This window comes from Bombus affinis, chromosome 15 (genome assembly GCF_024516045.1).
Source record: "Bombus affinis isolate iyBomAffi1 chromosome 15, iyBomAffi1.2, whole genome shotgun sequence".
In the NCBI taxonomy this organism is placed as follows: Eukaryota; Metazoa; Arthropoda; class Insecta; order Hymenoptera; family Apidae; genus Bombus; species Bombus affinis.
Window position 1 is genome coordinate 7,078,120 of NC_066358.1, and position 14,851 is coordinate 7,092,970.

Here is a 14,851-nt window from a genome sequence, read left to right on the forward strand (position 1 = left end):
AACTGCGAATTCCCATGCACTCGTAGGAAATTAAAAATCGATTACTAAACATCGTTGGAATCTACATAATATGCGAAAGTATGGAAGATATCCAAAGCACAACGTTAATCGTGATACTCAGTGGATGAAATCCATTTTTACTTAGGTCCCATTTGTTTAATTGGATTTATAAGAATACGAGTTTGCATAAAAATTCACAGTTTACCGATCGCTAACCCTGAAACTACCCCTAAGAACTTCTTCAACGCTTCGAAATATCTTGCAGCAAGAAAATAACAATGGCTATTAATTTTCCCTCACTTTCTATTTCGAAATGGTTTCTCGGGTGGAGAAGCATTCTACGTGGCAGACAGACGCGGAAAAAGGATCCGTGCCTAATGGGAATCGAAGGAAACACGCGGCCCAGCCGGAGGTCCTCGCCGAACCAATTTGTATGCTGATGGCTATCTCCGTGGAATAATTTATAAACGATATTAAACCGTGCTCTTTGGCCTGAGCACGCTACACGCTTGGTACCGGCCAGCCCTCGGGCCCACCCCTTTGCCAAAGGGGGTGGTCTCGAATTTATCGTCGGGAATGCAATCTGTCATCGCGTATTGGCCGCGACTTCTGCGACTATTAAATGTAAATCCGTTTCGATCCACCGGGAACGAGTCAATCGATTCTACCACTAACAGACGACTCGCAAGGTGTAAGTGGCTTAAAAAGGGTGATTTTTAAATGTTTTCTCAATGGCCAATTTCCTTTAATTTATTTGAAATGTATTTATTATTTTCTTAAATTTATGTCATAATTAGGAACCGGGGATATTTCTCGAATGTATTTTCTATTTGTCCTTTTCCTTTTGGAGATGCCTTTTGATCTATCGAGGAAGGAAATAGAGTTTCCAAGTATAGTATTGGAAAGTGGAGTTTTCGAATTTCTCGACGAGTTTTATGAGATAAAATATGGAGATTTTAAGTTTCATATTAGACAAATAAAAAACTGAACGGGACTCTAAATGCAAGAGGAAATTTAACCTGAGAAATTCCATCGAAATAAGCGTCCATTTTAAATTCATAAAAAAGAATACTATACTACTATCACTGAAACTCAACAAAATAATGAATTATCGTTTAATTTCGATAATTACCAAGAGTTGTATTTTCTCGTATGTAAGCAAAGCACCGAATACGATAGAAAATTCAAGCCGAGAAACTCCAACCATACGAGCTTCCACCTTAAACGTTCCAAAAATATTTATGGAAACTTATCATGGTCATACGAAAGCTATTAAGAATGACGATAGCCTAACCCTAATCCTAAACATGGCATCTGCTTGGATTTCACAAGGGCGCAATTTGCGCATAAATGTTGCTAACAGGGAAAAACACGTTAAGGGAAGGAGTTTCGTTTCGCGAACGACTTTTTAAGAAACCGCTAATCCAAGCTCGAGGGGGTGGCGGCTATGCTAATATCGAAGCGGAAGGGGATACAAGGGGGTTGGCCGTATTCAGAGACAACGAAAAGACGAGCAGCTTTCGTGATCGAATCGATTACCGCGAAACTGGCTGGCTGCTCGGCGAACGCGCGGAATAAAATCGAAAAACGAGCCGCATAAAAGTCAACCGATACGTATCTCTTGCCTCCGCTGGAATCCCTGAGCCCCTTCCAACTGTTCCCGTGTTTCGTGATGGTTAAGTGATCGCGTTTTACGTGCCTCAACTCGGATCGTCGATTATTGCTTTCGTCGAGTTTAAAGGGCAGGACATTGATTCGTTATCGAACCCGGCAAATTACTTCTGCTTGTCTTTCGGCGTTTGAAAGCAAGGAGGACATTGAAATAAGAGGGTTAAGAGAACGTAATTATGTTAGGAGTATTGGTTTCTTTTGTAGATTTCTCTGCTGAAAAATTTCTATTACTCTAAATAAAGAGATTAAACAGAACACGATGCAGTGTATCAAGTAGGAATATCGATTTCTTTTATGGATATACTTGGCTTCCAACAGAATTTCTATTGGAACTACAAGCCAATTTTAATTCGATGCTTGTAATTCGTTGCTTATGATCGTTTTCTTCATTCAAATGTATTTCTGTAATTTAGATATTAGACAATCTTTAGTTTAAATAAATAAATAGATGAAATTGAAGATGAGAGAAATGCCTGATAGTCATGTGACACTTATCGTAGCTGAATATTTACCTTGCTTCTTTATGACATGCATTAAAGAATATGTCAGATGTTGAATATTAAAGAATATTTAGTTACAAGGAATAAATAAATAAGATGATGGAAGTAGGAGGAATAATCGCCTGCTTTTGCTGACAATTTATAGTAATCCAATCCTTTTCCTCTCTTTCTAACTGACACGTTAGATATTAAACTTAAACAAGTTGATAAATAAACTAATGAAAAGAAACTGATTAACTTCAGTAACAACTTATTCACAGTAGTTTAATGTTTTCCTTTCTTTTCTTATGTCACAAATTATACATGTTAAAGAGTTCCCTTAAAAGAATAAATAAATGACAGAAGAGAGATAAACCTACTAAATTACTTTCTGAAGCAATTTACATTTTAATGTAATTGAAATTTCTGCTATCTGATACGCGGGCTCAGAATGAAGATTATTCTGTACCGAATGAATTAGTACGATTAAATTCTACGCGACTGGCAAGGTTCATGAAGTGTTTCAAAGAGGCAAGTCTGAACATCGATGAAAATAATTCTGCTAATAGTTTCATGCTGAACACTAATGACAGCCTTGCTACCAGAGTTTCCTATAATTAGCGCCAAGTCGAACTTCAATCTCTTTGGTGCCCGCAATAATTCACACCTGCAACAGCCGCTGCCTGTCTTATTAACTTCGATACAGGGAGATACTTTGTAATTCAAACGCGTCCCAACCACCAATTAGCCAGAAGGAATTCCATAAAATCGCGAGTCTCCCGAGTAAACTGTTATATCTATCTATCAAATAGTTTCGTCGTTCACACTATTAACGTTTAATGAACGTCTTTCTAAATCCTTAATATCTTCAAGTTTCTATCATAACATTGGTAATTTATGAAATAAACTTTGAAGCATGGAAGTCATTGATCTAGCTAACTTTAACATATTAAAGACCAAATTATTGATAGACATATACAAATAAATAAAGTAGATTAAAATGTTAGATATGTGCATTATATAAATCAAAGGCACAATAGAGATTTCTGTAGCTTAAAGGCAGTGCTATAAATGGTTCAAGTTCTTCGAATATTATTAAATTGTAATATCTAAATTTTATTCTTTAATTTCAGTACCGATATTACTGCCAATTATAACAATTATTACTTGCCAAAATTTTCTCTTGCGAGCGATTTCATATCTACAAGAATGTAACTAAGCAAATGGAATCTCGATAAAGATTTATTTCACATACTATATGTTATAGCGAGCGTTTCGCTTTAGACGTTTATTAGAAATTCTTACACGTCATGTAGGTATATTTTTGCACTTTTAAATTTCCAATAAATGCATAAACATCCGTGATCTAATTACGATTATGGAAGATTAATACTCCGAGGCATCGAAATTATCAACATAAATTTCATTAGTGGCATCACACATAATGCAATTACTAATTATTTATTTCCTACTGAAACTTCAAGGTATAAATTTTCTGTATCTGATACAGAGATGAATGAACACAAGACATTTTGAAGATAAAGTGATCATCGTTTCCTAAATTAATCGCTCTCAATTTTTTGCCATTTCATTACAAGGAATTAAATGATCTCTTGAGCTTATAGACAGTATTACTCGTCGCAAAAGAGAAGAGAAATAAAACGTGAAAGAAAGAAAAAATTCGGGTGGAACGTTCCATTGGTAAATAAGCGGGCAGGCCATGACCTACTCCACCGCAAAACGCTCGAGCCCAGCCACATTTCCTGGCAGTTAGTATTTTCTCCCGACCCGAAGGTTCTTCCTTCCCTTCAATTTCATCTTGCTTCCTGCAAGACTATCCTCGACTTAATAGCGTTCGCGGATTCAACGTGCACGCACGCCACTCGTAATTGCCTGCGCGATGTTTGCAGATGTAATTGTGTCTCGCGGTCGAAGCGACCACGATAGAACATTTATTGGCACGAAGTGGTTGTTTACCCTTCGATTTTAATATAGACGGTCCTGGTGGATTTTGCTTAATCCGGCACGAACCTTTGTTTGCACCCGCTTTCAACTAATTCGTGTTTTACACGTTTACTTTGTTGGTCAGATTTTTGTTATTTATAATGATACATGTTAAGAGGTGATTTTATATAAGACAGTCGTCTATGGTATGTTGTAAAATTTCATGAATTATTTGAGAAGATAGTGGCAGGAAGATTATCACAGTAGCGATGAGTTCAAGCTGGAAAATGAATATTTGAGAATATTTTATTATTTACAATGCTATTTGTTAACGAGGTTTAATTAATCCAGGCTTAAAATAAGTTTCTGTCGTGGACTGACCTAGGTATAACCGAAATTTAAATTTGCATAAACCTAATGGAATTTTAATTTAACACCTTGTATGTCAGCAGAATCTGAGCTGTTCAACGCGAGAAGTTATTGCCACATAATGCAAATCATCTTTAAATGATAGCTTCCTGATTCTCTTCTTTTATTATCTACTGTACAGTTGCTATGGAGACAATATACGTCATGCATATTTGTCGCATGATATCTTAAATTCACCTCGAGACCTGATATATATATCCAAAAGTAATTTAAATTCACGTTAAATCAAATTTATTTAATCTCATACGGAACACGTTCAGTTCCTGTTTATTTCGAGCATTATTGCAAGAGATGAACCAAAAGATACGAAACATAGTATCCAAAGATATAAAGTCTAAAATACACTACGATAACTACATACGTAACATCTACATTATTCCAAAGGATGATACAAAAATACAAAATACATAGTGGCGGTCAAAAGAAAGTAAGATTGGAATGGATGCATTCCAGCAATTTTTACACTAAACACTTTTTACTATATTAGTAACAATTGTCAATTCTATAATATATATTGCATTTATTCATTACATTTTAATTTTTAAACTTCCTTTGGTTCGTCACTCTAAGCTCCAAATAAAAAATCCATAAGACCTACTAATGATATATAATTAAATTATGTTCAGCCATCCGAAGATACCATTCCAGTCTAATCCATCAGATATAAAATTTTGAAATATCTACTAACCAAATACAATTAAAAGATAAAAAATAATTACATTTTCTCACCTTAATAAGCTCGTTCCCGCAGAGATTAATTTGCACTTAATTCAAGTTAATCTATAATCAAGTTCTATTTAACCAGGACTTAACCGACGTCTAAATCACAGGGATCGGTAATGAAAGAACGCTGAAGTAATCCCGTGTTCGCGTTCACCGTTCGTTAATTGATTCCGTTTAGCTGGAACTAGGCAACAACTTGGACGAGCAATTATCGCCTCTGGCCGTGGTAAAAAATCGGCGGGAGACACGAGTGAAAGGATTGGAACGGTGTCAGCGGCGGCGGTGAATCGATTGCGTTGCATTAATTGACCATGAAAATGGAATGTCACGGCTCGTAGATTTTCCAGATTAGGCATTGCCGTGACTGCCACTCGTTTCTGCTCGAGAGATTATCGCCATATTCTCACCGACGTGTCCAACAGTCCATACGTTTTTTTCAACCGTAGCAACAGTTGCAACACCAACGTGGAAAATCTGCACGATCGTCCGCCATTTTTATCGTATATCTATCTGAATTTCTCGCAAATATAAAAGCGTTTCATTAGACTTTCATTTTACCTTTTCGTTCCTCCAGTTTTTCTACTTCGTTCTACTTCATTTGATTCTTTGTATCACCTTCTGTTAGCTACTTCCGGTTTGGACTGTCTCCATCGTTATTTGATCCTTTACAGTAAAACTCCATTTACCTGAATTATATTAATCGAAAGAAAATTTGTATTTATGTTAAAAGTAGCAACGTTGACAAGAATAATGAGAAACGGATAAAATAATATCGCGAATATACGTTGTATCACCAATGTATGCTGTTAGTTAAGTAATAGGTAATGGATGGAATTGATGAAATGCTATTTTAAAGTTCTATTGTATTTGATTTAAAGATTTATGCCTTTTCTGAATTACCTCGTCTAAACATTTGAAGAATATAAAAAGGGAACAAAGGAGAAAGAATAACAGTGGAGATGGACATCGTCAATTACAAATACTTTTCAATTTTATAATGGCAATGGAATTTCGCGGACACGGCGTAAAATCGCGCACATGAAACATTCATCGCGCTCGAGGATAATCGAAGGAGGTTAAGCATGCGACGAATTCGCCCTGGCGAGCGTTTCAAACATTTATGGATTAACATTTTCATCACGCGACGCTCGCGGTTCGTGCACGCCGAGCGGAAAAATTTATTTCTACCAAGGGCCAAGACGAGAATCCTGTAAATTTTTTACAGGTTAATCGTAAAAGTCTCCGACGCCGGTAAAATAGTCCTCTCGTTTTGCTCGCTTTCTTCCATTCGACAAAATGAATATAGTGCCCCGTGGAATCATTCGAACGCTTATCACAGGAAATTTTCATGTACATATTCCATTTGTTATGTAAAACATTTTAAAATTTCATTAGCTGTAACTAGACGCGAGTGTCATGATTATGTCGAGAAAGTTTGAAAGCAACCTGAAAATGTAATGTACAAATTGCAGGATATTTACTGCGCAAATATATCTAATAAAAGTAGTAAAAGTAGTATACAAATTAATTTATAAAAAATTAGTATAGGGTATGAATAGCCATCTTGAATATGCTATGTGTTACAGGTGGTTCCACTGAATATCGAGGCTTACTAACGTAATGGACAATTGTTTAAATCGTTTGTGGTAAGAAATATATATTTGCACTAAATATCTTGCAACTTCTATGCATATACATTTTCAGATTAGTTGGAAATTTTATCGATACAATCACAGTAGTCGAGTCTCGTAATGGCGCTAATGAAATATCAAGATATTCATAAAAGTTATCTACAAGTGTTGGAATATCTCCGCGAGCTACTGTATTCTCGAAAAATAATGGAGGGAATAAATATTCATACAGAGAGACCGTCTGCGCGTTTTTCGATACACCTTGAATCATCATCGTTCATGGCCCCGGAGAAAAAACGAGGAAGCCATTAAAAAATTTCAACATCGATTACGGTGATCGTTCGTTTCTTAAAAATTGCAAAATTAATGGGGAACACCCAGGCGAACCAGTCGACGTTCCGGAGATTTCGCGATTACGCCTTAACAGTTACAACGTGTTGCCATTGAGAAAAAAGCTCATAATTACAACTCGCGGCGGTAAACCGTCTTTTTTCACCTTTTTCGCGAACGGAGGTCCGGCTCGAGACGATGCGCCTCGTGAAAGATGAGAGATAATTCATCAATCGTTCCATAGCCATCGATAATCGAACTTTACTTTTTAATCGAGTACCAAGAAATTTCAAATACGCCGCTATCTTCTTAGGTCTGTAGCCTGATTAGTCATCGAGGTTACGAGGTTTGACGTATTCACATACAGTAGCTTACGAAAGTATTGGAATACATTACACGTATTAGTCGGAACACTTTGAAATTTCATTAACATTATAATGAGACCTGGCTATCAGTAATAATTTGTTACTATCTGTTGCCACATTTATCTATTTAATTTTGCTTGTCAAAATGAATAAGAATGAAAGTTGAATTTTTTTAAAAAACGTTCAAGAATGATTAAGAATATGGGACATGGTTTTGAAAAATGAGACATTACTTACGCAATCATTTGGTAATAGATATTAAATTAATATTAATAAACCACGATACTTAATGCGACCATCTCTAGCGCTAATTATATATAGACTGCGATTGTCTACGCGATTTTATATTTTTCTTAACGTGACTAAAGAAATAGATTCAAAATAAAAATTCCTTGAATATTCTAATAAGTGTCTTACTTTGAATAGTTTATACATTTGTACATGTTATATGCATTTTGTAGATCTTGGAAACCTTAAATATCCCAAAAACGCGCAGACATCCGTAGTAATTTGATAAGTGTATGTTGTTCCTCATAAAAGTACCAATGAAATTTTAAAATGCTTTACGCAACATATACACTATACACATAAAAGATTTCTATGACAAGTATTCGAATATTTTCACGAGATAGTATAGGTTAAACCTACCATGTTACCATTGTTGCACGTTGGAGTTCGATTGGGTCGAATATAGGTTATAGCCGGGTTAACCTAGCTTAAAACCACTGAGCACGGGTATTAACGCCATTGTTTGAATAATAACGATATGGTTCGCTGTAGTTAATCAAATCTGCACATGCAAATACTCGCGACGATTCAATATGTAAATGTCCTCGGCTCCCCATCGAATTTGCACAAAATTAACAAGCAACCCGAAATTTCCGCGGAAGTGACCCCAATAACAATTTCCTCGTCGTTACATCGTACACACTCGCACACGCGAATCGTATACGAGAATTCATCGCGAACCACTTTACTTCTTTTTTTGTTTTTGTTCGTAAACCTATATGTATACAAGAACAGACTCTGCTTTCTCCCCTCCCCTCTCTCTCACTCACTCACTCCCTCTCTTTCTCTCTCTCTCTCTCTCTCTCTCTCTCTCTCTCTCTGGCGAATTGGCGCGCGTGCATGAATTATTTATACTCACGTAGGCAGCTTGTTTACAACGTGGCCGCGATATTTCGTGGTAGGAAGAAAAAGGTAGCCGTGGAGCCGCACGTTTCCGACGACAAAAATGCCCGCTTACACGATCCCGGCCGGTTCTAATTATACAATCACGCAATTTGTACGTTCACGTGCGATTAAGTCGTTAGCTTTTATGGCGGACGCGGCGGAAAAATTAAGAGACTCGCCCCCCCCTGGGGGACCGATTTTTAATGGCCCCGATTTTATTTATTTCACCACCGTATTTTATCGTATGCGGAGAATGACCGTGTCCGCGGTGCTACAACGATTATTACGCTACTTACGCTAAAGATCGATCACGTGATTAACAGTGATTACTAGATCCGACGCCAGGTGGTACACATTCGCCTGACTCGTTCGCGCGCATAACCAACTTTGAAACTTCTGCTTCGTCCGTGATTCCTATATAGGTCAGCTTACCTGATAGATTTCCGATATCGTGGATTATCGTCTCATTCTTTTTGCGGGAAGAAAACATGGATTGGCCGGCTAGAACGCAACCCGTTGAAAGTAACCGGTTCACCGGAGCCGCTGTATCAGGTGATCTCTCGTTACGGAACGCAGCCCCGGAGCAGCTTCTTCGGTAAATTTCTGTTCTCGATCTCGTTTAACCTCACCCTTACACGAGTCCAATCGTGCACCTGGCGTACGAGCTCAATCGAAAATTAATAAAAACCACCGGATCGAATTTACACGGAAGTAAAGTGGTTGGTCAAGGCGAGCTCTAATTATCGAAATAATGAAACTCTTTGAGCTGATTCAAATTGAATGTTTGCGGAGATAATGACGTAACGGAGCGTCATGATGACGTTAATCGATCTGTTATACTTTTTAGTTACGAAGTATTTCCTTTTAGTCGTGTCTTAAGGTGTATGAACGTTCTTCGTACACCGTGCAAAGAAAAGATATTTAATCACGAGATAGGGTGAAAAAATACAGAGAAGAAAGTCAATGTCGTATTTTTAAATTAATATATGTATATATATATATATATATATATATTATATAATATATATATATAATTTTTAGTCACGTGGATCTCGGAGGGCGTTTCTGGGAGGTAGGGGCGTAGCAGGATCGGGCTGGATGGGTGTACAATATACAATGCAAGCCACGGAATATCACGGATTCTCGTGTTAGTTTAGAACGTTTCGATTCTCCTCGAGTTACACTTGTTTCTTTGTTTCCTTTTGTTCATTTATTTTATTGCTTTTCTCTCGACAACGTGTTCTCTTTTCTTTCTCTCTCGCGCTTTCTTTCTCGCTTTCTCTCTCTCGCATACTTTCTAAGCACATAGGACCGCACGCAACGCGCTTCGAGAAGTAACCGCAATGAAAATACAGGAGTGAAACGAAGATAAACAAAACGGGACCGATGATGGTTGAGCAAGATTCTCACGGAACTTCGATTGTGGAAAGATCGCAGCTTGACGTAGGGCCCCGTTACTCGACGATACGGCCCTGATTTGCGCATCAATACTGCGCGTTGCATTCGCGTCGCTTTCGAGCCTCGTTTGTGCTCGAATCTTATATTTTCGCTTCGACTTTTCTTATGCTGTTGTCATTCAATGGTTCTTTCTCGGTTTTTTGAAGCCGAAGAAGTTAACATTTTGCTCTTACAAAATTTCCTGTGCAGTTACATTTTCGTTTCAATCGACAGATGTGGCCACGTTTCACTCGTTTTCCTTAAAACAGCCCTACTTTTGTATAATTTTGAATTTTTCTCTGTCGGTTGGATAGTAGTATGATTATAGATTATAGATTTTAAGCAGCGGAAGTGTCGAGGAAAACGAGCTTCAGTCGCGGAAATAGAACTCGATCGGTCGAGTCTGGTGAACTTAACGCTGTTAACCCTTTGATCTCGATTTGATCAGATGAACATTTTTTATCTAACGATATTGATATTTTTAACGAGATTTTTTTGATTTGCCACTATGTCAACTGTTTAAGTGTCAAAGGAAGGATGGTGTTGGATTAATTTGTTTAAATCATCGGGATGCAATTTATATCCTAAAAAGTAGAATAAATGAAGGAAAGCGAGAAAAGAAAAAGAGAGCGGGAGAAACATTTAACGCATTTATTTAAAATTTTAAATAGGAAAAAAATATTTTAAAAATCATTATAATGACAGTTTGTAACTGGCAAAGTAGCATTAATTAATTAAAAAAAGACGTAGGAACAGAGATATAATAGGTATTCACATTTTTATACAATAAAACACGTCGGAGGTATCACGAGTTGTTCTATCATAGAATTAAAAAAAAAATAAAAAAAAAAAAAAATGAGAAGGACCCTTCGAAAAATAATTCTAGCGACGCATCGAATTCACCACAGCTGTAGTTCACTATTTTATACAATCGCAACATTGCGTGGTGTTACAGAACACGACATTTACATAGGAATAATATTTCGACTACCGTTAACCACAGTTCGCAAAACTGGAACAAACTATAACGTTAATCACTAGAGGCGGATTAAACGGAACTAATTACAAAACTTCACATTTTTACACGGTAACAGCAACAAAATTTTATATCGTATACTACAATCCGTCCCGTTGCTACATTCTCATTAAAAAAGAAAAAGTAAGGAAAAGAACGAAGGAATAAGGAGAGGAGCTCTTTATCGGCATGGAAGAAAGTAACTTTACATTTACACATACATCGATTGACGAAATCGAGCTCCGAGAACGCAAATTGCACTCCAACCCCCGATAAGACATCCACCAGTACTATCACCCTTCCTACAACCAAGCAGTTCTACCAATTTTCATCCAGTACGATATTAATCTGGTCGAAATAACCACCAGAATTCAAAAATGTTACCGACCAAAGGGTTACTTACGAGGACACACGAAATTGATCGGGTTGCGAGCATTTTCATCTTCCAGAAACAACACAGGCCCTGAATTTCTTCTTCTTTTTTTTTTTTTATAACGTTCTTAGGTATTTTTATTTTCGAGAAACTGATTGCTCGATGTTCTACGACAATTCCCGCGATTAATCTACATCGATCGCTAACGTTTATACAAACAGGAGGGACGCAAGGGTTGGGAAGGGCGAGTGGTGTTCCATTTTCGAAGCAACGACGTCGAGATGGGGTGGATGAACGCCTCGAGAGAAATCTTTCGGTGTCGTTTCGATTCGGTATGGAAACGTTCATGAAACGAGGTTGGTGACGGTTGTGCCCTCTATGCAGGCTCCGAATCGAAGAACGACGATCGATCATTCGATTTTTTACTTTTGATCATCTAAAACACGCGTCGACGCGATTTTCGCGGCCGAATAGCGAGTCGAATTCTTTTTTTTTTCTCGAATTATATCGTTCGTTTGTTGCACATCTTCACCACTTTCTGTATGGTTTGTTTGTTTTTTCGTTTTCTTCGCTACTTCCGAGGGCGTCGAGGCATGATCGGGTAGCGTGCGTTTATGCTTCGTTCACGTCTCTCTAATAATTAATATAATATTATATTCAATAATTAATACAGAGAGAGAGTAGTTATTTATATATATATATAATATATATATATAATATAATATAATATCACTAGGGTACATATGTACAGGGGCTGCAAATAGTAGAGGTGCTCTCGTATTGCAATGTCTCCCTCTCGCTTACACCTAAAACGCACGCGGGTAGAACGCAACCATTGTCGCTAGCCACGCTATTCGTTAATCTTTCCATCCTCGTGAAACACATTCATGGCTTTCTAGTTACTTTCCGAAACACTTTGAGCGTGAAATCTCTTGAAAACCCCAAAAGATCAAACATTATAGAATTGACGATCATTGAAAGCTTGGAATTTCAGAATTTTGTACTTCGAATCTTTTACACGAACTCAGTGTCTAAACAATTGATCCGACAATAGCCAAATGTATCTATAACCAGTGACACTGCACGTACTCGTTTCCAAGCCTTCCAGGACCATCAATCAGAGAAAGCCATTTCAAGGCTTCGTCAAGAAGCTAATCGTTCAAGACAATTGGATATCCCGAAAGTGTTTTCTCACACTCTAAGTGATTCGAAGAGTTCCTCTTGAAATTGTGCCCGGAAACAACTCTCACGTCCATGTAGCAAGGTCTCAGCCCCATTTAGCCACGCTCGTCCCACCCTTTCGTGCCCCGTAAACAGAAATGTACACCAGCAACGGTCGCAGAGTCTTGAAGCAGTGTCCAACGCGCGGAGAAGCCGGGCCCCGCGCGATTCATCCCGGCCATTTTATGTACACACTCGCAGGAAAACGGCGTGGTGTCCCGGAAGATCGAACCCGGCGAACACACGGCCAGTCCTCAGGCTAAAATTGCACTTCGTTATGTCGAGCGTCCCTCGTCCAGGTGCCCGGGGCCCGGCTCGCCATGGACCGACCCGGATCGGGGCACGGAGGATGTCAGAGACCGACGACCTTCTCCCCTGCTACGACGGCTCGGAGGTTGAGTCCGGCTCCCTCTCGTCGCCGGATAGCTCTTCAGGCTCGCAGGGTTCGGCCAACTGCTCGTCATCGGGGTCGTCGTTCGTGCTGGTCACGGGCTCGTTCTCCTGTCACGGACTCCCTCCGCCAGCGTCCGCGTCCCCTCTATGTCCACCGGGTGTTAGACTAGGGCTACGCCTCCTTTTCTCTTGTAAGCCGTTCACCATGTTCTCTATGGATTTTAGTTCACCCGCTGAACTACCGCCCGACGTTAGGCCAGCTGTTGGTGTGGGAGAGCTAGTTGGAGGCCTTGGAGGTGGAGACCTTGGGCTGAGTGTCCTACTACCAGGGGTGACAGTTTCGAACGCGGATCCGTGTGATGGTGCTGGTAAGGTGTACGGCGCGAATCGATGTCCTTTTAGTTGATGTAGAGGACTGGCCAGGGGGTGAGGATAGTGAGCGAACAAGGCTGGGTGCTGGGACGCAGCTAAAGCCAGTTGCGCGTTGAACAACATGCCTGGAGTGACTCCACCGTGGATTCCCAGGGGACTGGGTGGTATTAGAGGCCCTGGACCTGGGTATAACCCAGGTACCGGTGGATAGAGGTACGGTAACAGGGGCGGATGAAGCGGTGGACCAACCGATACGTCCGGTCGAGGCCCTTCTGAACCCGTTGGGCCTGGTCCACCGCCGCTCTCGGAACCCGATGACTCGCTACCCTCCCCTCTTTCGCTTGTTCGATCGTCCCTCTCGCGAGAGTGTTCGCGCTCGCGCTGATGATGCGCTGGATGGGGTGTATCGGGTCCCACGACGTCTAGAAGTTTGTCCTCGTCATCTAAGAGATCGTTAACCGAGTTGGAAGAACGACGCTTCTCGGGGGATGCTGGCCCACCTGCTGTTAGACGGGAACCGCCTCCTGACACTGTCAACAGCGCCTGCCTTCTGCAACAACGACGCGGAGTTAGCAATCTTTTAGGGCTCGTTGGGATGTTTTCATTTAATGGATTATTTTTTTGGGCAGGGTTAGCTTCATGGAAAGCTTTTTGGATTTTTTTAGTCACAGGAGGTTAGATTTATAGAATTTTTGGAAATCAAATGGTTATCATAGTTAGCCTTCAATTAGTTTGCTGCAGGCCAAATAGTTGACAGACGAAATAAATTTTCTTCCACGTTTTTCTTTTTCTAGCTAGTATATTACTGTAATATCATTACCATACAGGGACAGTTGGCCAAGTTTCTTATTAATTTATTCTTTAGTTAGTTAGCAGCACTTATCAGTACTTTGCATCACATTGGTTGAATACTACTTTAATAATTCATTGTCAGAAGCATTATTGCGCGAAGTATAGAGAATAATGATTTTAGGTTTCTTATTAACGTTGAAAGTCATATTATATGTTATAAAAGGAAAGGTTGTAACAATAACTTTTCACAGATTAGACTGTGAAAACAGAAGGATCGATTTTATGAAATATTTTACAACTATTTCTATTCAATTAAACATTCTATATATTTTAAACTATTACATTATTTTTTAGAGTCCAAGGAGTATTATAAATATTATTCCAGCGATATTTAGGGTTAATTCGTTGTATGTCAAAAATGTAATAATTATCGGTTTAGTAGATGCAATCATTTGAAATTCACCCTTTAATCGAGGTGTTTCGCACCTGTGGCAAATTACAGG

General features: G+C 39.0%; 2 protein-coding genes across 8 annotated transcripts in view; both read right to left on the reverse strand.

Annotated features, from left to right (window-relative positions):
- LOC126924837 (Fanconi anemia group J protein homolog) overlaps positions 1 to 11,524 on the reverse strand; it is a 166,382-nt gene extending 154,858 nt beyond the window's left edge. Inside the window, exons 1-3 of one of the 5 annotated variants that reach the window (XM_050739747.1) lie at positions 8,720 to 11,524; positions 5,805 to 5,909; positions 5,253 to 5,720 (exon numbers count right to left, since the gene is read on the reverse strand). The gene's annotated coding sequence lies outside the window, so the exon portion shown is untranslated. Of the gene's footprint in view, positions 1 to 5,252; positions 5,721 to 5,804; positions 5,933 to 8,220; positions 8,676 to 8,719 lie in introns of those variants that run through there. The other 4 variants (XM_050739743.1, XM_050739748.1, XM_050739746.1 and 1 more) reach the window with 4 other exon arrangements.
- Positions 11,525 to 11,665: 141 nt separating this feature from the next.
- Positions 11,666 to 14,851, reverse strand: part of LOC126924840 (optomotor-blind protein) — a 165,527-nt gene continuing 162,341 nt past the window's right edge. For 2 of the 3 annotated variants that reach the window (XM_050739756.1, XM_050739753.1), the window contains exon 7: positions 11,666 to 14,106. In XM_050739756.1, coding sequence (XP_050595713.1) covers positions 13,296 to 14,106 — 811 coding nt within the window. In that variant the 3' untranslated portion in view covers positions 11,666 to 13,295. The remainder of the gene's footprint in view (positions 14,107 to 14,851) is intronic. The other variant, XM_050739755.1, reaches the window with a different exon arrangement.